General features: G+C 37.6%; 1 protein-coding gene across 1 annotated transcript in view; it reads right to left on the minus strand.

The window, feature by feature from the left end:
- epha6 (EPH receptor A6) overlaps positions 1–25167 on the minus strand; it is a 205255-nt gene that overhangs the window by 143115 nt on the left and 36973 nt on the right. Inside the window, exon 3 of the mRNA XM_023951152.1 lies at positions 3312–3975. Within this exon, the coding sequence (XP_023806920.1) occupies positions 3312–3975 (664 nt within the window). The remainder of the gene's footprint in view (positions 1–3311; positions 3976–25167) is intronic.

Raw genomic sequence — 25167 nt, forward strand, 5'->3', positions numbered from 1 at the left:
TTACTGACTTTTGTGAAATAAACAAAGATAACAACTATAATGCTGGAACCAAAATTTTCAAATTTCATTGTTAAACTGGGCTTAAAAAACAAACTTGGAAAAATAATATCAATGAAGGAGTTTTTATTTAGAGTCATTCTTTTACGTTTTCTTCAATGACAAAACCACAACTTTATAAATGAAAGTTCTCCTTTTGTTCAGCCATTATAGCATGTTCACTGAAAGTGTTTTACACAACTAAATACAATTAGTTTAGAAATTAATTTGAAAAAAAAGATCATGGATTTAAATAAAACCGTGTATTTAAAATATGATCAAAAAACAATATAATAAAGTTGAAGTGCGTTTTCAATAGTACTAAATACACTTGAAACATGAATAAGTCAAGAATAAAACAGACAAAAAATGACAAATTCAAACAAAATGTCAACTTGCAATCGAATCAAATGCTGTATATTGGCTTTAATACGTATGGCTTTAATACCCAAACTGTATTGAACTCTATTCATTGTGATTTTCTTAGTTTATGAGAACCTGCTGTCACATTATAGGTACACTGGGTGGGAGGTAATCTCGGATTACAACCTACAGTTTACACAGGCCCTGGATACATTAGTTTTTGCTGTCGAACATTCAAAGTTTTAAGGCTTTTTTGTGAAGTACACAACTGACTACATTGCTCTAAAGCCTAGGATCCATGACAGATTCAACACAAATAAAGATTTTAAGCTTCAAAAGAAAAAGAAAAAATATTATTAACCAAAAAAATCAAAAAGCCCTAAAAGTCAAAGATTGAAACCTTGACTCCCTTGTGCTTACTATCGAGTGTGAAAAAACTTTAAAATTGGAGCCATACAACACTTTTTTGTGAAATATGTAGAGTGTGCTACATGTATGTATTTAGTGTAGACATGCATATATCAAATCACCACAAGCCTTTAAAAGCAGTGGGAAAGCTCTGTCAGCCCGTTAACAAACCTAAACAGGTAAAATATGTCCAACACAAGAGGCCCTCAGCTCTCATCTGTTTGCCTAGCTGTTGGACAGGACAAGTTAAAAGAAAAAAAAAAAAAAAAAAAACAAACCTAAACAGGAAAATATCCAACATTATCTCCTCCTAATCTCCAGAGAAGCAGCAGAACAAATCAATGCTATCAGAGAGAAAGAAAAATATGAGTGGGAGTCAAAAACTGCAGAAGAAATATATGTGTAAAAATAATTATTAATACTTTTGTGAATTTAGAGCAACAAGGCGTCTGTACTTCTGAAAACACAAAAAGCTGAGGGTCTGAGTCTTCATCTCCTTAATAAAGAAACATTTCTGCAGCATAATTTGTGTTTGCTGCCATATGACTTTTAAACCGTTGTCATAGATAGTGTATAAAAGTCTGAAAAACGTGTTTTTGCCTCTGTCACATGCACCCATACGGAGGTTGACCAGTCATGAAAATGAAACGTTGTGCGTGTGGCACATGTATCGTGAAGTATTTGTAATGCAAAAGCAAGCTGCCCCTACTTATGAAGTATGGATGCTGTTGTACCATGTCCTTACAACACACTATTTGCTACTGAGGTGCACGCACTGGCTTCTTACTGACAGTGTGGAAATGCGCATGCACGGGGTGTGCACGTGATGCGTACGTGATCAGGGGATGCCCATAGGCTGCCCACACAAACAATGCTCTGATTTCCTAAATTCAAACAGCCAGGCTACATGCAAGAAGCGTGCACTTTCCATTGGAACAACACATGCTCCGCATAGTACACAGAATTTGGGGGGGTTAAGAAAATAAAAATAAAAACAATTATATGCCTGTGTCTCACCCACTCAGTGGCGGTTCTACACTGACTTACCCCCCGGGCGAGTAACCCCCCCCGCACACAAACAAATTTGACGACAAATTTGACATGTGGGGGCCTAAATACATGTTTACATGAAAAGAAAAGACACGTAATAAAAATGTCTAAAACAGTTGATAAAGACAGACATTATTTGCACGAGCTGAGTAGTCTAAAGGCACACGATGATCAGGTGTTGCACAATCGAGGCTGCAGGTCGGTGCGCAGTTCCACCTCGCTGCCTGTGCCCACTAGCCCTCCCCTTTTTCTTCACAAACATTTGGGGCTCCTTCTCAAAGACAGGAGCCTGCAGCTGCGGGGGCGCTAATTCGGTTTCAGGCTGTTACAAAGTCGGCGATATAATAGATAATTGAAAAACCCATAGTGGCACAATTTTTTTTTCCTTCCAAGCACGGGGAAGGCGCCCCCTTTAAATTTGAGCGCTGGGCAATTGCCCGTTCCTAAAAACACTACTGCACCTACTGCACCCTTTCTTACCCTCGCATTGTCTAAGTTTTGCTACGACCCGTTGCTTAGGTATGCCTCTATAAAACATGTGTATGAACATTTTCGCTTTATGAGTTCAGTGAGCATTCTACAATCTTAATATTTTATGTGAGCCACCTATGTGTCCAGTTAGGATTGACCCATTTTTTTTGCCTACGGGCAGCCGATATCCACCGTAGGGGCAGTTGTGACTTAGACTTTCTTAAAATAGTGTCTTTACAGTTTGTCTTCACATTTTTTGACCAATACCGGTACTTAATATCATTAGTAAATGTGAAGAAAAATCAGAAAAGGATTCAAGATAGAATCAAGATAAGGTTAGAATCAATATAGTTTAAAAATTATTATCTGAAGTCATGGAACAAAAAAAAATCTTTTAGGTGTTAATTGTTAAACCATCAAAAGTCTTGAGAATTTGCAAAGATTTTTAATTGTCTAAATAATTCTGATTATGCTGTAAAATTCTTCCTAATTTTCTTCAATGGTTTTTCTGTTTTTAGTTTCTTTGATGTAATCAATAATTTAAATAAGGCCATTAGCAAAATGCAAACATAATCTAGTTTTACAGAAAAAATCTAGATGGATTGAATTATTGCTGCTATTGTTAATAAAGCTCTGTCTGAAGTTTTAAATTTTTTTGTGTTGCACTTTGAGACAAACTTGGTTTTGAACTGTTGCTTTATGCATAAACTGCATTGATCACATACAATATCTATGTGAACACTGAGAGAATGTGTGTCCTAATTTCACTTTATGTTCATACAACTTTAGACAACACAAGTGCAACACAAAATAAGCAAGAATTTTAGTTAGCTTTCATTATCAGGTTTCATGTTCCCCTCAAAAACCTTTTATTTCGTGCAAAATTTGATAAGCATGTTGAAATGAATGCTTCAGAGGTGGATGTCATATTGACATTGACAGATCCACAATTGACAAAATGAAAAAAAAGTGCAAAGACTTACCAACACATGATCCATCAATTTCCTCATATCCCACACTGCAAACGCATCTTCCCAAAGGGACCAACCAGTCTCCATCAGCTCCACAAAACAGCTTGGGTGTATCTCTCTCCTCAGCATGGTCAATACACGCGCCTCTCACCTCTACCAACGAGGAAGAATCCATGCGAGGCACTGTGTCTGGAAATGATGCCAGGTTCCTCAGAGTGAATGGACATTTTTTATAATAAACCCTGACCGAAACCAATGCAATGCAAGCACCAATGTCCTGGAATGCCAGATAAAACCCCTTCTTCCTTATAGGTCCCACTTCACGCACTTCAGTGTTTAGTTTGAGGATGCGATCTCCCAGATCCATCTGAGTGAAGCTCTCATCAGCAGCTATGGTGTCAATCTTTTTGTATGGTGCTGGGTTAAACTTGACACCGTGAGCTTCGTCTGTTTCATGGTAAAAAAGGTTGAAAGTCTCCTTACAGGTGCCAGACACCCAAGGAATAGAGTTGCAGTCTCGCAAGGTGAAGCGCAGTTCCACATAGACCTTTTGGGCTGCTTGTCGGGAGATCCAGTTGGACCGAAGCCAGTTGTTCTGATTGGGTTCCATAACGCTGCACACCTGAAAAGTATGGATGGGTCTGTTGTGCTCGTCCATCTCTGTGATAGCATCCCACTGCAGGAGAAGAATTTGAAAGGACAGAAAAAAACATTAGCAGAGTTAAATCTTTAATACTATTTTTACTAGAAAGATTCTACAACAGTGTATAGGCAGGAGGAATGTAATGACTCATTTCAACAAAAATTTGATTCGTATCATAATTTGTGGTTGACGATCAATTCCTAGTCGATATTGGTTTATTTTGAACAACTGGATCCGATTCCATCACCTAAAATGTATCCAGGACATCTTTAGCCAAAACTTTAACCAGTGAGACTCAGAGGTAAATACCTGGTACTACTGAACAGTGCAGGTGAGGTTTTCCTCGTGGTTTTTTTTGCAAGATAATCAAGTGTAAATTAAATTTGTGTAAAAATAAACGAGTAAACAAGAATTAATGGAAAATCCATTGTCACTTCAGTTTAATAAAGTTCTGTTGTTTTTCCACATCAAAATCACACAAACTGAACATTATTAGAACATTTAACCACACTGTGCGATCACATCTTTGCAAAATCCAAAGTGTTTCCACACATTGGACTGTAATGATGGCTTGTTAATTTTTAATGTCATCACATGTGTGTTGTCTTCTGTGATGGCTCTTAGTAGTTTTATGTGATAAATGCATGAACCTTCAATGCCTCAGTCCAAATAGTTTTTTTTTACCAAGATCAATATAAATAATTTATTTCATTTTGAAAGACTTTATAATGATAAAGGGCGATTCGGTTAACAAGTTGTCGCAGACAGATCGATCTGGTTTGATCGTGGGAAAATAAATTGATGTGTTGATTAAGGTGATTGCTACACCCCTAATGGACAGTGTTTAGAATTGATTTACCTTATTAATGGATCTGAAAAGCAGTTTTTTATTAATTCAAATGTTGCACTGTTTTTGTAGAAGGATGACTGACTTCAGCTGTTTGGTCAGTTTTACAATCAGCCCTCTGCTGATGCGATCAGGAAACATGTAACCAGGGAGTTGATGTGAATGAAGTTAATAGGGGTTTTTCACCCCTAGGACCTGGATTGCTCTTTTGTTTTATTAGAGTGGGAACTGGCTAAAGGAATGACCCCAAACCCACCAAACATTGACCTCTAGCAGTTAAATTGCCTGCCAGGGAAAAGGAGCTCTCAAATCACATTGGTAGCAGAGCGCCATTGGATCTGCCACAAGAGGCAGGGTTTGCTTTAATGTGATAATGCATTTTATTTGAACAGATGCTAGCATGAGAATGCTTCAGGAATATGTTATGTGTGACTGGGCTAAAATTACAATAACCACAAATGATAACCTTTCGTGTTTTTACAGAAACCACAGAGCACCAAGTGTAGGAGTGGGTTATTTAACTTTAATATGGCCAAAGTCAGTAAAAACAACATACAGAACATAATTAAAAATACCTATGTTTCAGGTATGAAACCCACAAGTCAGCGACTGCATGGCAGTAGATGAACCAACCCTCTTTTCTCTCCATGACTGTAGACGAGTGCCAGACTGTTTAGAGCTGAATATGAAGCGTCAACCTTTTAATTACCAACTAAAACACTTATGTCAGTGTCATTCCATAATTAAATGTAAACTGACTGTATCACACATACAAATAGTCTCAGGTTTCAATGATAATTTCTGTGCAGAAGAGATCCCTTTAGCTCATTAAATGCAGGGTAAAAAAAGGTCCTTTATGACAGTTGTGGTGTACCTGCAAGCTTATTTTCCAACTATACTTGGCTGATAGCTTGCATATTTAATAGACTGTTTTTTCACTTGGCTAATATTACCTCTTGATGAGAGCGGGAATTGAAGCCTAATGTTTGCTTTCACCTGCTCATTATCCTTTTTAATAACATGTTCTAATTCAATCAACCACAGTCTGGAGGCTTGAATATGCTCTTCCCTCAAGGAGTAATTATAGAATTATTGCCAGTTTGATTTTCGTTAGATGTCATGTTGTCTATCACAGAAAAAGAATAAATTATGGCGAAAACATTTCAAGGTTTAAACTAGCAAAAACCAACAAACACATTGGAAAATAGATTAAAAGGCCTGGCAAATAGGATAATTTTGCTTCAAATATAAGTTACATAAGTCATTGAAGCCAATAAATGCCATCCATCCATCCATCCATCCATCCATCCTAACCCGTTTTATCCCTGACGGGGTCACGGGGCTGCCGGAGCCTAACCCAGCTGTTGTTGGCCAAATGTGGGGTACAACCTAACCAGGTCGCCAGTCTGTCACAGGGCCACAATCACACAACTACACACATTCTCATTCACACCTAGGAACAATTTAGTCATCAACTCACATGTTTATGGAAAAAAAAAAGAATTTTAATGAGCATATTGTATTCACATTGATTACAATGTTTAATCCAAATTCATGTACGCTGCTTCTCTTTCAATGCGCATCAAATTTGCTTCTCGACGCTTTTCCAAAATAACATTCATAAACTAGATACTCTCGCTCCATCAGGAGAAGTTACCATCTAAAGTTTTTGGCCGCATATTAGATGGGATTTTTGTCTGGAAATATATCCATAATTTGCAAGGCAAGAGAGACATGGATGATGTTGAAAGATTGGTTTTGATTATTTTAATGAGCTCTACTAAAGCATTGGTAAAATGATCATAAAATCATTCAGAGAATTTCCAAGTGCAGTGAGGTTCACCATCCACTGCAGGTGCTGCGTCTGAATGATTGCCGCTTTCAGCAGCATTACTGTCTCTCTGTGACCCAGTTTGACAACTTGCTGTCCCACATTATTCCAACAATAAAAACAAGAACAGAATGAAAGAACTTTTTTGTTATGGGAATAAAAAAATAAATAAATTAAAGTTCAAGGGGAGGTTGATGAGATTCTCATCTGTGTTAGTTTTTGACTCCACCAGCTGCCTCTTCTTCTCCGCTGCTGTCAGTGGAAAATACTGATGCACCAACAGCTACACTGCCCTCTAGCGGTTGTTATTGGGAAAATAATGAACATGTGTGCCTATTTATTTTGTTGCACCTATCACATAACATAAGTTGCTCGGCCAAAATATGCAAAAAATGGCAACTTTTCCTCAGAAAAATATAGTGATAGAAGAAGTCCCACGAAGGGTCAATTAACGGCAGCCTAAAGAAAAATGAATGAATAAATAAATGAAAATATAAAAAAATAGAAACAAACATAATGATCAATAATTTTGAGCGATGTCTTCAAACTGTTTTTTATCTTAATTACAGGAATTTGAATTTAATACCACTTTTTTTTGTTTTTTTGTAAATTTTGCATAATCTGGTTAGCTTAGCCATTGGCAGAGCAGCGAAACTTAGTTCTTCAGCGAAAGGCCTTGCCACTGTCTTTTGCTCTTTGAATTGCTCTGTTTTAACAATCAGGGACACTGAAAATATCAAACTGTTGAATTTTTTAGTTTATCCTCACAGAGCTTCGTAAACAACTTAGACAGAACAACAACTTTATGAAGACTGATGACAAAAATTGGGTTTTTAAAGGTTCAAAAACTGATGCTTACTTTTTCAGACTAAAAATAAAAAAAATGTAAAAAGCATGCAGTCATAAATCTCTAGGAAAATGGTTGTCACATTTTGAAAGGCGTCTCTCATGCACACCCTTTTTTCAACCCAACAGCGATAAGATTTATGAGCAGGAATGTTTAATAGTTTTAAATGTTGCAAACAATGGTGTTAATTAAGGACAAAAGCGCTCATGTACCAATTCAATGTAGGCACGCGTAAAGTATCCAGAGTTGAGCAAAAATCACTCTGTTGCTAGATAAAGTTTCCTTTTTTATAAGCAACATTTGTGCTGAGTATTTCAAAAGACACGTTGCAGCTCGTCAATTCAAATGGCTAAACAACATTGTGTTGACTTTCACCAACTTTAACGAAAATATTTACTGATGCACCAACTTTAACCTATCAAAATTACTTGCTTTAAATTTTATAGTCCTAAATTGTAAAAATAAAGTGTATGCTTGTCTTATACAAAAGATGCTCCAACGTATTCTGCAGTATGGGACAGGACTTCCTTTACCTACTTTGATTGCCGTTACTTTATGGTGGATGACACAAAAAATGTTCATGTTCTGTAACCCTTGTGCTATCCTAGGTACTTTAACATTGGGAGTGGGGTCATCTAGACCCCACAAGACAGTGCGCTAAACCTCTTTTCTTCAAAGATTTGTGATCTTCACTGGTGTCCATGTGTTACATGAAATACTCTTCACCTTTATCCACCTGTGTCATGCTAAGGAATAGGGAATTCATGAGATTTGCATTCCTTTGACATGTTACACCTCCTTCAACTGCAGGTGGCAGACATGCGCAAGTATTAGGTAAAGACTTGCACATTCAACGCGCATTCAAGAATGCATGTTTGGTGCGCTTAAGAACTCGTGCCACATGCCCAGTGTGAACGTATCATCACTCATATTTTTTAAAGCAAAGTTCCAATTCCCAACACACCCCTGTCTAATGGGGAACCAGTATACCCTTGATGAACATCAACAAAAAGTGATTTAATCACTTAATTTGGTAACCTGAGTGCATATTTGAAGAAGAAATAATGCAACCCCTAGAGCTCTAAGACCTTTTTTTTTAACAACTTTAAAAAATATAGCAAGAGCATTACTGGAAAAAAAGTACATTATTACAGTTGACTATTATACCTTGGCTTAGTAAGATAATATTTGACATTACTGTTTGATAATAAACATAATAGATGATTTGATGAAAGGTTATTGTAGAATTTAATTGTGAAATAAGTTGTTTTTATTATTATCATTGTTTAATTGTATTTTTAAATGTTAACTCACACTGACCTTTTTTACCTTTTCAGAAACAGTTGTTTTTTCATCTGTTTCTTACCCCAACTAGGATGAGGGGTTTTACGACATACTGTCCTTAACAGATAAGGAAAGATTGCTGTTTGAACTGAAAACATTCCCAAATGGTTCATTATACGACAACCCTAATGAAACTTTTTAACTTTGTTTCTCTGCTTGGAAATGTAACCTCCTCCTTGGATTCTTAATAACAGGGAGAAGAGCAGTCCTTTGAGAGAGAGAAAGAAGGGTTCTAGGAATCCTCCATCACAATTTTGTCTCTTCTCCCTTATATACAACAAACTTACTTGTTGTTGAGGTTTGCGGTTTCTTATTGTGTTTTTCTTTATTGTCTAGATGCATTCATCTGACATAAAGAGTTTTGCTAATGAAGTTAACAGAGACTGTTCCTAAAACAGATGAAGCAAATGTTAAAACAAAGAGAAGATTTAAAAAAAAAGTCAGATTCTAAAAGAAGCATTATTTGCCCAAATTAACAAAATAATATTATCCATCCATTCAACCATATCTTCTTTATAGTAGGTATATTCAAAATCAAAAGGGGGGCTGAAGTTTATCTTATTTTTTCTACTGTGAGGCTTTTTGGGTGGAGTGCTACTTTAAAGCTTAATAAATAACTCATTTTGGAATATTAGTTAGTCAATGAAGGATTCTACTTGAAGTAAAAATGTATATATATATATATACACACAACATGTATATACACATTTTTTTTTTTTTTTTGGAGATGCTTGGTATAAGATTGAAAAACGAGCTGCAGAGAACCCTTGATGGATCACTGCACACACAGCACAGCTAAAAGTACGACTCCAGAGAACTGCAGATAGGAACTGGAGAAAGCTTCACAAAGACTCACACACAGTCACACACATACAAGGTCAGATATAGCCTTGAGTTTCTCACTTCCAGATATGTTTTATGGTGGAAATGGCTGTCTCCGCTGTAAATGGATTGGGGATGAGAGCTAATATCTTCCAAAAATGAAATTTGATACATTTCTTTTATTATACTTTATCCTTTAATAGGAATGTATTGGATGGGAGATGAGATACAAAGTTAAGAAAAAACAGGAGCAAACAAGGAAATGGAAAAATGAAATCATTTCATTTTGGTTTATGTTCGTGAAAAAGATGGCATCAGAAAACATTACCAAACATGTATGTATGTGAAATTACCTCCATACATATGCAAAACCAGCAGGTTACCACCTTTCACATGAGCTGTAAAGGGGCATCAATCCTATTACTGGACTAAAAATACCACAACCTCAACTATTACTGTGTCAAAAAATTTAACAAATTAATTACATAGAATAAGAGCATTCTTAATGACAGTATCACATTTATGAGCCAATCTTTTCAGTCTTTTTATCTACTATACTGCATGCACTTAATTTAATAAGTAAGTGTGCCTGCTGGTGCATGTACAGCACCTGGCCACATGGTGCGCTGACAATAACCTGCTCCTCAACACCAACAAGACCAAGGAGCTCATTGTGGACTTCAGGAAGAAGAATGGAAGCACCCATGACCCCATCCGCATTAACGGGATGGTTGTTGAACGTGTTTCCAGCTTCAAGTTCCTGGGAACCACCATCTCGGAGGACCTGTCCTGGGCCACAAACACCTCCAGCCTGGTCAAGAAGGCTCACCAGCGCCTTTTCTTCCTCAGGACACTGAAGAATAACCAGCTGTCTTCATCCATCCTGGTGAACTTCTACCGGTGTGCGATCGAGAGCATCCTAACGAGTTGCATCTCAGTCTGGTATGGGAACTGCTCAGTGGCTGACCGCAAGGCACTGCAGAGGGTGGTGAAAACTGCCCAGCGCATCACAGGGACACCACTTCCTGCTCTTGAGGACATCCAGAGGAAACGCTGTCTACGTCGAGCTCGCAGCATTCTCAAGGACTCCTCTCACCCTGACCACGGACTGTTTAACCTCCTCCCCTCCGGGAGGCGTTTCAGGAGCCTCCGGACAAGGACCACAAGATTCAGGAACAGCTTTTTCCCTAAAGCTGTCTCCTTGCTGAACTCTTCCCTCTGACACCCCTAAAACACCCCCCCCACACCACCATAGACCCCCCCCCCCTCTTCAACACTCTGAATCATTTATTTATTCACAACAAGCAAAAACAGTAACTTGTTATTACTTGCACTACTGTCTGTTCATCCAGGAACACTGTATAATCCATCTGCACATTGTAATATTTTCTATGCACTTTACTGTCCATTGCAATACTGTAAATTATGTTCATAGTTCTGCCTATAGTGTTCATACCCTTTTACATAGCCCATCTGTATAGTATATTCATAGTACACCTATCTGTATATCGTGCTTATAGTATTAATATCTGTAAATTATGTCCATAATACTAACCTGTATAGTTATTGTACATACTATAGAACTTTATTCTGTACTTACTGCTTATTGCACTTCTGGTTAGATGCTAACTGCATTTCGTTGCCTTGTACCTACATGTGCAGTGACAATAAAGTTGAATCTAATATAATCTAATCTAATCTGGTGCTGATTTGTGATTTTAAATGGAAAACTACAGTAAAATATTGCATAGTTATCCCAATACTTCACCATCCAACCTAAATTAAAAAACAACAAAACGGTCTGAAAATGGGGATGATTGATGGAAGCCTGAGAGCAAGACCTTTACGATCCAACTCTTTCACACATAAGGAGCAAACCTTTTTAGTGGCCATTCACCCCAGGGTGAGATCCTTTTATTATCACTACGAGTCTCAGAGCCTTTTTTAGACCTGCACTTTTGCTTCACAGCTTCTCTGGTGCCGTTTAACCAAAATGAATTAGTTAATAATCCCAAATATTCCTGTTGTTCTCATACAAAACTATAAAAATGTTTAAAAAGTTGTTCTCTACTTTTTTATTTGGATGTCTTTTTCTGTGAATAACAGCCTGAGACTATTTGCAATAACAGAAACTTCTGTATTTTCCAACTGTTAAAACAAAACTTTGGTTTATATTCCCACCAGGAGCATCCATAGTTCTCCCTTTTTGGTCCAGAATGAGTGCAGAGTATTTTATTTTGTTTGTTTTAAAACTTGTAAGCAGAAAAGCATGTCGATGAAGGTTTTGAGTTGTCCAGCTGGAATTATCTGCGATCAGTCATGTTTACTGGACTTCTTAGAGAGTCGAAAATCTTCTTTTCTCATCCAAGGGACTTCTTCAGTCTGAGGCAAAGTTGGTCAGGAGGCATGCTTTTAAGCTCTAAGAAGGTTTTGCTTCATAAAGTCAACAATCCCGGGGTGGCGTGTATAGAACAACTAATCAGGGTCATAGCCCTGTTGACATGACTAAGCTCACAGATAGCCAGAAACAATCACAGAAGTCCTGCTTGAAGAGGTTTTAGTTGAGAAAATGGTTCTCTAAATTCAATATTTCAGGTCAGACATTTTGTGTCTCTGCAACAGATATTGATGCTAACAAAGCCTGAAGTTAAATCACTTAAAAATGCACGGTCAGTTTTGTTTGTTGTCACTTTTACTGCTCATTGTCAAACCCCTCCCAACTTTTTAAGGAACATCATGAAAATGGAACGTACCATTGTTGTGGGTAGGGTAAGTTTAATGTAAAGTATTTGTAAGGATAACTTAAGTTAAATGCACCTTGTTATGTACGGGTAATGCTGTTGTACGGTACCCTTTATGCAACACTCCAGATGTCAGCAAGGTTCTTGCCGCGGCTCTTCAATGAGAGTGCGCGAAACGGTATGCATTTGCCCATTTTTTTGCCCCGCAGACAGCCCGTATCCACCCATACGGACAGTTGCGACTAAGGCATCAGAAATAAGTAAATGCTCATTACTTGTGTGTCAGTTTTCAGCCTCTGGTGCAGTTTTCTGGTCTGAACCAGATTGAAAGCATTTTTGCATGAATGGAGTTTGAGCTGGGCTGCTCACATCTTAGGGGTCCTTCTCTGTTTGGAGAGTTAGGATAACGTAAAAATGAGGAGTAGCTGAAGTGATAGCCTTTGAATCATGCACCCTCAAGCAGGTGCAGTCTGAATCACAGCTGTTACTGAGCAATATAATGAAAGTTCCTGTAACTTCACCCAAAACTGATGTCACACTCCTCATAAGGACATAGGATGATTCTAAAACAGTTGATAACAGTAAGAAAAGCAGTTTTTAAAATATTTTAAACCTATGTAGCCACTTTCTTAATGCTTCAGTCCATTTCCTGATTGGCTCTAGCAGTCCCGTGTCCCTAAAAGGGATACAGGACCTTTAACCCTTGTGCTATCCTATGACCCCACCCTTACATTGGCGTGTTCTCCCTACCATGACAAAGGTGGATAAAGGTGGAATGATTTCATGTAATCCATGGACACCAGTGAAGATCACAAATCATTGAAGAAAAAAGGGTCAGAGCACTGTCTAGTGGGTCTAGATGACCCAACTCCCAATGTTAAAGTGCCTAGGATCGCACAAGGGTTAAACTGCCACTTAACTGTTCATTCTTACCAAGGATACCAAAAAATGTTTTTCCAAGAAACAGTCAAGTTTAATTTGAGCTCATCTTTAAATGTTGAAAAAAATATGTGGCAACCATTTTGTGTAATGTCGAATAGGTTGTACACACTGGAGTAATTACACACATCGACATATGGTTAACAAACATTTTCATATAAAGTATTGGCTGGTGTAATACAATACTTGTTCAACATCTCTCTTGTATTAAAGTCACAAGATAAAAAAAATCTCTTCAGACTGCATCCTTCTCTCAATCCTGCTGTATTTTCTTTGCTTTTTCATGTCCCTCTATCTAATCTATTTCAGTAGTTTCACTGTTTCCTTTCTCTTCCTTGTGTTTACCTTCAGTTTGTCTTTTTCTTTCCTCCATTGCAGTGTCTATCTTTTTATCCCCAAGCACTTTGTCTGTTGTGCACTTCACTTTTGCGACTGTGTTTGTGTGTGAGAGATACCACTGCCATTGGGATTGAGAGATTTTTATTTAATCATACAGCTTTGCTCTGTGATTGATGACAAAGCACCTCCCCCCCATCTAGTACACGAACACACACACACACACACTTGCACAACAGTAATCGTTATTAGAGAGATGGATGAAGAGTCGACTCACTTGGGATCTTGCTGTCAGCACTCTGATGTTACAAGGAAAAGAAAAACAGGACACAAGCTAAATAGTTTACCAACTGATTAAAATACAGGAAATTGAACAAGAGGGATTCAAATTACACATTTATTCTTTGTTTTGAAAGCATCTTCTGCATATTTGTGAAGACTGAATCCAAATGATGGAAATCACAAATTCATCCAGTATTTTAAATATACCATGTCACATTGATTGTGGTGAAATTTCACTTATTCCATCAGAAGATAAAGATACTTTATTGATCCCAGCTTAGGTAATTCTGTAGAATAGGATGCATCTGATTCCCCCCCCACACACACACACGTTCAAGTGTGAACCAGCAGGTTTCTACAGCACTTTCTTGGTCCCATCGTTTATTTACAGCTAAGGTTTGGATGGAGTTTAGCATAAATCTAGCGTCAGCTGTCACACGGTGATAGTTAAGGGGAGTGGAAGGGTTCGTGTTATGCTTGTCTCGTTAAAACAGCTGTACAAACATGTTTGTGTGCTTGCTGGTCTAAAGAGGACTCATTAGAAAGTGCAGCTTTAGTCGGGGAACTTCGTCAATAACTGGCAACCTTCATCAGGTTGTTGTGCTTAACTGAGTGTCAACAGAAAAATCAATACTTTGATTAGAGAATTATGGAAATAGATTTCTACTGTTTACTTTAGGACTTGCAATTGAATTACTAAGAGTTTGCTGATGAGGTGTATTGGCTGTAGAAAACCCTGCTTAACAATATTGAATATGCCAGAAATCTGCTATGTTGATACCTGCTGAAAATCAAATAGAAACTATACAGCTGTTCATTTCCATAAAGTCACTCGACATACGATGAGGCCCAGGTTATTGTTTAGTTCATATCCCTTTATGTGTCTTTAGGGCTACATTTGTTCTAAATATTATACGTAAAATAATTATCTTAAACACTAACATTATTTCTAGCCTTGTTGTTTATTTACTAATGAATAGACAGTAGAGCAGTTGTACACTCAATTACTTATGTTCTAAATAGTTTTTTTATTTTATACATTTCCCCAGTGGTCTTTTAATCATAATCTTGCCACTTTTGGCCAAAATCAAAAAACCTGTTTCATTTTCTAGGACATAGTTTCTGCAGAGCGGCATGAGTCCATTAAAGTTTTGGGATGTTGTTAGTGACAGTGTTTTACAGTGAAGCACTTTGTGATTTTATCTTGAAAGGTGCTATACAAATAAAGTTTATTATTATATAAATTCCCTTTGAGTTGTGGGTGAGACTATTGATACAGAGCAACCCTGCCCCCTTCCCCTCCCCATTTCAGAGGAGGGACCTTGTAGCCCACCCAGCATATTTTCTACGTCACAAATAAGATATTTTTTAATCAGAATGTTTTCATCTGCTCATGATTCACAATGATTTGAATAAAGAAATAAATCTGTGACATCCATCATCAGAAAAATGCCACAAGAACATGTTTAAAGCGATTGCTTTTTTTAAATCAAAGTGGGTCTTTGTAAACCTGGCCCAAGAATTTGTATTTATTTTCTTTACTGATTTTATTAAAATAATTTTCCTAAACATAATTTGCATTCCCAAAGGTTGGCATTGTAAAAAGGATCCAGCCTGCTAACTTTTTATTTTTAAATATAAAATTCAGATCCGTCATTTATTATTATCAGTAGTATTTTTTTTAATCAAAATATTCTTTGACATCTTTTACATTATGGTTGTCTCAGGCATGGCCGAGATTAATAGAGCTGTCATTGTCATGAGATTTCCACAACAAGTCAGAGCTCAGAAAGGCAGAAAACAGCCTTCAACTTAGATTATAACACCAATAAAGGAAGTGAAGAGAAGAACAGCCCTCTGACTATATTTCACGATCTAATGCATATACCCTCCTTGAATGTTTGAGATGGTAAAAAGTGCAAAAAAAAGTCCTTGAAACAACTTCTAAAACTCTGCTTCAGAACTCAGCCTCCATTCATTTCACTCCCCCAAAAATAAGTTTCCCGCAAAGTTTCCTGGTTTCGGATGTTCCAAGCCTCATGGTCAGAGCGCTGCCTTTTACATCCGTGAAACCAGAGCTTTGTGCTTGTATGAACTCTTCTTAGATGACCTTTTATTTGAATGCGTTCTTAGAGGAGTGATTAATCTATTTAAAGCAAGACAAACCACTACACCATTCCATCCTGTCTTGCACACACACTATCCTATTGCCTGTCAACACTGCTAAATCAATAGTAGCGAGTGAACAGGGCAGAGCAAATGAAATCCAAACACCCTGTTCTCCTCTCATTCCTGCATCCATCACAGTGGATGTGGAGCTAACAGGGTGGATGGAGTTAAAGCTCCCATCCGTCATCCCTGTGGTGATATCAGATCTGCTGGTCATCTAAGTTCAATCAAAGATGGACAGGAAGAAAAGTGCATTCTTTTTCGTGTTGAATACTTTTTAAAGTCTCTAAAAGGCATTCAATGTCTTCACTGTAAAATCTTCCACTTCATTTGTTTACATTCAGTCATTTAGAAAAATGTTTTATTTTATACAGTCTAACAAATAAATGCAGAGATGTAAACAAGATTCACTAGCTGTGTAAAGATTCAAAGTTAGAAGTGGAGTTTCTTCTAAATCTTCTTAAAGGGATCTTCTTATCATGGTATTTGTAAGTCTTTAAAAGTAAACAATATCCATGTATATGATGCTTTTAGCACAGAAAAAAACACACTTTTATATTAAATATTTGTTATTTTCCTGAGCTCTTTTCCAACCCGGTAGTAAGACGCCTTGATCTCTGAGGCTTTTATTCCTTGTGGGTTACGCTCATTTCATGACGTCGGCAGTGTGTCTGCACCTCGCCCAAGAACACAAAACAACATCCAAACTTATAAAAAGATGGATGTGCATATTGTGCATATAAAAGAAATGTGTTTGCCTATCACCACTGACTCCAAGGAGAAAGTGGGTGTGTGTGTAAACCTGGGGGTGGTGCTGGTAGCACAGGTTCTTCCTGGAAGGGGCTGTTCACTCACTGGTCTACGTCAGGTCGTGAGAATGAGGGAGGGGCTTGGGCTCAGAGCGGATGTTTTTAGAAGAATATTCAAAAATGCATGAACGGATCAAAATCCCACTTATGACTTTCTTTTCATGAAGAACATTATAATACACCTAAAAGTTCAAAAAAATTATTTTGCGCATTGGCCCTTTAAAGAACAAAGTTACTCTTTTTTACTGTTAGCTAGGTTTTAAAGATATGGATGAATTAACGCTTCAGTTTTGACTTATTGTAAACTATAGTTTTGCCTTTTTGTTAGTTATCTAAATCCTGCTGTGTTTGTACACATGTGAAGAATAGTTAGAAACTGCCTTTAACTTTTATTACACTAATGGTTTAAACTTAATTCACTGAGCACTTATTGTCATCTCAAAATTATATTACATTTGAAGACAGCACAGCCAAGCTATTGTTTTCACAGTTTATTCTCATCCTCCCTTTTTTCTGTGCATATGTGATCTGCTGAGCAGGCCTCAGACTTATCTTCACTTTAGCCTTGGAGCTTCTCTCCAGCAGTAACCTGTGGGCGTGATTTTCACACGAGGTCCATCAGACGATCTTCTGAATATGCAAATGCAGGGTTTTTATACTAAGCCCATCCCTGAGCTCGTTGGTTCGGACTTTGAATGCACCATGTTCATCTGTCTGTCCCCTTCGTGTTTGTGCGAGGTAAAACCTCCACAAAAGCTAAGTAACTGTCTCTGAGTCATTATTCATTATTTCTGTGTGCAAGAAACTGACGAGTACAAACCTAAAATTTAATACAGTCCTTTCTAGAGAATCCAGTTTCTTCACAACACACATTGTGTTATTGTGCAGCCTCAAGTATGTGTAGGTTGCTCCTTTGTTGTGTGGTGCAAGAAACAAAAAAGTAAGGGTTACAAATAGAGGTTTTGCCTGTTTTGGTGTGAAAAACCCCGTTAGGATGCCAAAGTTCTCAGAACTTTAATATAATTGCAGATTTAACCAACTACATATTCAAAAGCCATTTTTTCCGACTTTTTCAAAATTAACATGTGAAGAAAGAAATAAACATCTGACAAAAAGAGGAGACTATTGGATTTTTTCCAAGGACACACAGGTGATGCTGCTAAACTCTTTTCCTTCATGTGTCACTTTGGTCAGTGTTGTCAAAAAAAAGTGATTTGAGACAGGAAAAAAAAGGGGCAGTTTCATATTTCTTACGAATAAACATATTTAAAATGTCCTCAAGCACGGGAGCTGGAAAAACCGTGAGGACAAAAAGAAAGTGTGTACGTGGGGGGGGGGGGGGAGGCTACACAGCAGCTTCTGCACCATGATGCTCACAACCATCCATCAAGATTTTATTGATTTCCCCACAACACAGCTCATCTACACAAAATGAATTTATCTTGTGAAGTCCAACATATTGAACATTACTTCTTTAAAAATACGACACAGTAGCTGATGATTAATGTTAATAAGTGGTAAACATAAACATAAACAGCAGATACCAATGTGGAAATAACCTTTATATAACAATGTTTAGACATAAACTAAGAAGAGGGTTAACACATCAGGGTTTAGTGTTAAAATCTTTTGCCATCTAGTATTTAATTCAGCACTCAAAGCACAATCAAGAACAGTATAATATCTATTACTAGTTTGGCCTCTTGAGGAGGCTTCAATCTATTAACACTGCTGTGCCAGCCATAGATCACTCTTCCTGCTGCTGTAAATCCATCAGTGCTGACACTAATGAATGCAAAGCTTTACCTTTGCCCCTTTGATCAATTGAAAAAAGCTAATTTGTATTTTGACAGGCTTCATTTTGTGAATGAACGAACGAACAAAGGGAAACGATACAAAGTTCTGAGTCTGACTTAATATCAGACCTGGCAACGCAGAAAATGTGAGCCTGTTGCTGCGCTCACACCAAATGCAATTCGCCCACCAAATTCGCGTTGGTCTCTTTCGACGTACGTCAAATTCGTTTCAGATGAGGCGTCTTCTTTGACGAGGTGTCTTATTTGCTAAAGTTCTGACATTTGAACTCTCGAAGTTATAGCGCCTCATGCTCAAATCTCACCGCAGGACACCTGATCGTTTCTTTACATTTACTTAACATTAAAACTGGCTGCTCCTAACAAGCAAATTGCATTTGGTGTGAACGCAGCTTTACACAGTGTAGTCGTGGTGCGGGTACAACTCAGGCTCTTTACTTCTATTGATACATTAGCAAAGATCAGATTATCCACTAAATATGACCATCTACATCACATATAATAATACCACAAAACCCCAAAACCACCTACACTTCCATTTTGGTAGTGTCCTCTCTGTTGTTGTAACAAACAAAGACAAACTGAGTTGATACAAAACATTCACTTTAACCACTTTGTACATTTATGCATCAGAATTTTCATTCAGGCATGCTTCAGAGTTTGAATCTGTTCTTTAAGTCAAACCTGCCCCAATTTCCGGATGCAAAGTCATGTTAGATTGCATAAAGAAATATTAAAAGCTGCTTAAAAATGTTTGCATGGTGTTCAATTGTACGGAATTCATATAGTATCAGTGAAGGGTGTTCATTTCAATTTTCTGTTTGTTTTTCCTTTTGCTGCAGTGAATTACACGATTTGCACAAGCGATTTGGCTACAGCTTTATAGCAGACACCCTTTCTGACTGGGCAAATTTGCAGGGGAAAACTAAAAAGCACCCCCATGTGGTTGCTGTAATCTACAACATCCAATAGTCCCTGCTGCCCTCTTATCTGCGAAGCAACCAGGTCCCACCCTGCTAAGCTTCAAACAAGATGGGCATATCCCGGGTGGCATGGCTGTGCACAGGTTGAAGTTCGTAACCCTCAGACTACCAACAAAAAAAACAAAAAAAATTGTCCACATCAAATTATTTTAAATCAACCAAAAACTACAATCGTTAAAGATTCCCCTCTTCGCATATGGTATTACCGAAAAGCCCCAAGCGTCCTCTGGAGATACCAATAGGACTTAATCCAGTACAGAGAACAATATTGCATTGCTGGGTTTCAGACGGATAATTACACTTTTTTTCAGATAATTTACAATCTAGCCTCAGTTTTATGTACACTGTGCACTTACAATGATAAATTAATGTCTGAAAAGGTTTTAGTCCAGGGTGAAAAGGGTCACTGTGCGAGGAGGCAAACACAAGCTTCAGTTCATCTGAAGGGGACAGTTCAGGAGTAACTCAACTCGTCACTTGATCATCTAGGTTTGGTTTTCTTTTTTCTTTACCATGATCTTTGATTGAAAACTGAATGTTTGAATGCACTCTGATCAGGATATGCAGACATGCAACTGTGCTGACTGCAGGTGATGTTGGGAGATTAGTTAGTCCATTGTCACAACTCTGCTTTTTGCTTTTGCTCTACAATGATGGCATGATCTCACACTGAAACATTCTATGTGTTCTGCATTTAAACAACCCTCTGAGAGTATATATAAATAGTTTACAGTGGTCAACACATGCTAAATATTATATTGTATCAGAACAGGGACTTAAATTAAGTGTTAGATTTTGGTGCCTTTATGACTGTAAAACCTATTTTGGTTTAAATTTAAGTGCTTATTGTAAAACACAGTAGAGCCAGAGCAGCAGTTTGAGTCATCAAAAAGCCTACAAACTCCTACCTCTGTACAAGATGAGCCACAGCTAACAGGTTGAACATCATCTCTTCTCAACGCTTCCTCTCCATCACATTTGCTTAAATGGCTGATATGTCACTCACCTCTACACACACTGTCTGTTTTCCGTCTGAGCTGACACAGACCAGGGACCTCTCGTCTTTTCCCCACCAGCTCAGACAAACTCTGCGTGGGAAAACTCAGAGGGGGGAGAGCTTGTCGTTTTACATATCTATTTTTGCCAGAGAGGCAGGCAGGCAGTCTGGAATGTCAATGTGTGGCTCAGCGGCTTCTGAGTGATGTGAGATCACAGTGATGGCTGCACATGGTGCTGCATGAACACACGTACACAGGCTGTGGGTAAAGTGGAAGGACGTGGCATTAGACAGCTTAGATAAGAACAGCTCACAAAAAGGAATGCCTGCTATAAAGACAAAAACGCTCCATGGGATAATAATTTCAATGTCTTTCTTCATTGTGTTGTAAACATTTTGAAATTGTGTGTTTATTAAACAAATTGGAGATTTTCTGTCTCTAATCTAACCTCCCTAATCTAACCTTTCAAAGGTCATTTGGAAAGAGTTTATTCCTAAATTCCCCAAAGTGATGAGTCAAAAACATCGAAGGAACTGGTGTCAATTTGAGCCTAACCACCAAAGTCAATAATAAAAGTCAACTCTGACATTTCAAACGGCAGAAAAGGTCACCACAATCTCATTTTGCCCTGTCGCTTTCTCTCTGGCCCAGTTCAATTAAATTCAGATCTGTGTTATTAGCCTGACACACATGAAGCTTTGCTGCAGCAACATTGTATTGATTTAGGAGTGGGGGTATTTGGATTTTATCAAAGCATTATACCCCCCTTAGTTCAGTTCAGTCGGACTGAACCATTCAAAAAAAAAAAGGGGTGTGGAGAGGGGCTCCTGCAGATGTTGGTGTTTCCAAAACAACAAAACATTGTAACTATGACATTGAACAACATCGAATGAAATATTTGTGATTGGCTAATGACTTACTGAAATTATTGTTTTGTTTTATCATTTCATCATCGTTGGGGGCTTCTGTGGGCCCCCCTCAGTCTGGGCCCCTTGAAACAGCCACCTTTACCCCCCCTTTCTGCACCCCAGATTGTCAGTCAAAAACTGTTTTTGTGAGTCTTTTTTTTTTTTATTCAACAATTTATCAATGAAAGTTCCACCTGCGTTCAGTTAACACGTTTAGTTAGAATTTCCTTTTTTTTTGTCTAAATATTAAATAAAGTTGGTCTTGAATTGAATTTTTTTAAAAGTAATTCAACGTTCAATCAAATCAAATTGTAAATCTGATTGTAAACTTGTGGATCCAAATGACATATTAAGTATTTCTGTAATGAGACCGAACCTTACTGTTAACATTCCTACTGATCCTTTTTGGTTTACTTTCGGTTATATACAAGATACAGTTTTCATCTAAACATGAACTAAAATGCAATTTGCTCTAAGAACAGCTGCTTGCCACATCCATCCATCCATCCATCCATCCATCCATCCATCCATCCATCCATCCATCCATCCATCCATCCATCCATCCATCCATCCATCCATCCATCCACACATACAAACTTAGACTGTATAAACAATCTGTGAATGCAACAAGGGATTATGACCACAAAATACCAAAAACCTAGTTTATTTGAAATTTGTGTTGGTTTATTTATGAACTTTTTGAAATGTCATTGTTCTACAGCGACCTTCTATATGTAAAAGTTTAATGATTTTTTTTCTCTTCATTGTCTTTCTTTTGATTGACGAGACTGAGTGACTTCTCCAGGAAATTGCTGTTTACTTTCATTTTTTTTTTGTCTCCTTACCTGTCTGCCTCATTATTAGTTTAAAGTAACAGTAGGAGAAGTTTTCCTTTAGTGAATCCATCTGACTGCAGCCGCCAAGGCTTAAACAAGCTTGACTGGAAATCAGTGCAGACAATACGGGATTGTCTGGCACACTGGATCAATTATGACAGATAAAACAGCAAAGAGATAGTAGAGAGCGTGTGGTGAGGTACAGCTTTCCAGCAGCTTCTGAATTGGTATGAAGTCTTAAGTGCATTTTAGAGAACTTGCCAGACAAAACATCTATTCCACTGAAACCAAATCCTTCCAGTAGGAGACACACTTTGACCCTGAACGTCTCGATAAATGTTGATTCAGGGAAGAAGATCCAGACAGGAGACAATGTAAACCTCTTATTAACGTCCTGCTGTATCATTATTATATTTCATAATATTTTTCACTTTGAGGTGGTTTTACAAATGACTTGGTGTCATGTTTAAGACATACAGTCATATCAAGTTGGTAACAGGAATTAGAAAAGATTCTGTTCCTTCTGAAGACCTTCCAACTTTTTCAGTACAAACATAGTACATATTTTGTTCACTCTAGTGAAAGTGTTGCTTTGGAATAATAAAACATGATAATGCGTCCAGCAAATAAATATATGCAATGATGAATAAATGTATTTGATTATGATAATTATTTAATATTTATTCATATATTTTTATGTATTTTTACTGCTAAGTAAAATAAAAAATAAAAATTCTAACCCTCTAACATCTTATTTTGTAGTTCTTCTATGTAAAAATCAAAACAATAATTCTAACACACAATCCAACAGGTGTACTTTTTTTCCCCCCACACTGACATCCAAATATGATAACCCCCTCATGTAGGATGGACTGGGACACCCTTCTGGAAGTGATATCCCAGTGTGCTTGTAAGCGTGTGCTCGTGTGCATCTTCCTTTCGTTTTCTATTTGAGCACAGAGTGTGACAAATGGATGTGTCAGAGCTTGATGGAGCACTGCGATTGCTCTGCTAGGCACAAAGCTATTACAGGACTATATAGACAGTCCAAAGAAAACCCCTGTTTCAATCAACCACACGTGATCTGTTAAAAAAAAAAAAAAAAAAAAGATGTCTTACAGGTGGCATTTTTTTTTTTGGGGGGGGGGGGGGGTGTCAAATTCTGAATTAAAAAAAAATGGTTTTTTTTGTGCATTTTCTGCCAATTTAGTAGGGAGAAATCTGGAAATTATGTATGGTTTGACATGAACAACCATAAATGACTAATAATTTGCAAACCCAACTGAATACTCATCAGAAAAACCAAACCAGCCGTATTATGGAAAGAACCTTCTCTGATAAGATGACAGGGCTAACAACCATATTCCTGTTGCACGTACTTTTGCTATGCATGATATCTTCTATAGACTCCCTTCATTGGCATTTTTAAGCTCTAGCATCTAAAATCTCACGAGATGCTTTGAACAGAGCATGTCATTTAGGGGGGGATTAGGTACATCAACCTTGTAAAGGCTTAAGGCATTAAAATGTTCTTGCGAAAATGACTTATTTAGGAAAAAAGATAATACGTGGTGAAATGAAGGAACAGAATGTAACTCCACATCATCCCTCTGTGTCCCAAGAGATCGCTTTGACCAGGACGCAATGCAGTCCGCTTAACTGATTTCAGTGACTGAAAAGAATGTAAGCTTGCTTGAGAAGTGCGACTTTGACACACCATTGTAAAATTCCAATGCATCTCAAGTGAAAAACTTAGAAACCACTGGCTGACAATAAGATAACCACAGTGACCCAGTGACCTCTACCTTTATGCCTGCTGTTTTTTATGCATGCTTGAAAGAAAAAGAAGAGAAGAAAATTATTTTCAAAAAAGCACAATATCTGTGAGGGCTGGGCAATATTTCTGAAGTTTCTTTTCTTTCATATTGACTTTGTAAAAATGTTCATATGGCCTCTTAGAGTCAAAGCGCTGTTCTATATTGTCCGTTGTTATGACATTTCTTATGATTCTTTGCAACTTCAAGATCAAAGAAGTAATTTAGTTTGTGTATGAAAATTCATCATTTTCTCAAAGGAAAATTCTCAAATGTAGGTGATAAGCCACACAGGGTTGTGTAGCCTTTTCACTGAAAGGAAAACATTAAAATAGACTTCTGTTTAATTTTTAAATCACGCATTTGGACTCATGAATTCATGATAGAAAACCCAAGAAAGTACCTGATGCAGAAACATTATATAATATATGAATCAAAGGCATAGTCACATCCACCTGTATGGGGGTTTGACCTGCACAGGTGCTTTGGCTTTTTCGTAGAGAGGAGCGACTGCATCGTAGTGGACTGTAGATGTAACTTGCAGTTCCATTGAGGCTTGTTGTGTTGAGGTTAGTGTTGTAAGTGTATCGTTAAGAATTCACAATGGCTAATGTAATGTAATGTGTTACAAGCACTTATGGGTTATTAGTAATGCTGTTGTAAGGTGGCCTTACACCACACTATAGTCGTTAGTAAATATTAGTCTCAACTGCCCTTTTGGCTATATATAGGCTGCCTTCGGATAAACCTGTATGGGGCATGTAAGCCCTGCAATTATCATAAAAACAGCACTTTGTGGCCAATTGCAGTTCACAAGATGTGGGTGGAGGTCAACATAAAAGAAAAATCTGCAAAATGTGCCTGTGTCTCACCTACTTCCTCCTTACTTAGACTTGCATGTTGTA

This window comes from Oryzias latipes, chromosome 21, assembly GCF_002234675.1.
Source record: "Oryzias latipes chromosome 21, ASM223467v1".
Lineage (NCBI taxonomy): Eukaryota > Metazoa > Chordata > Actinopteri > Beloniformes > Adrianichthyidae > Oryzias > Oryzias latipes.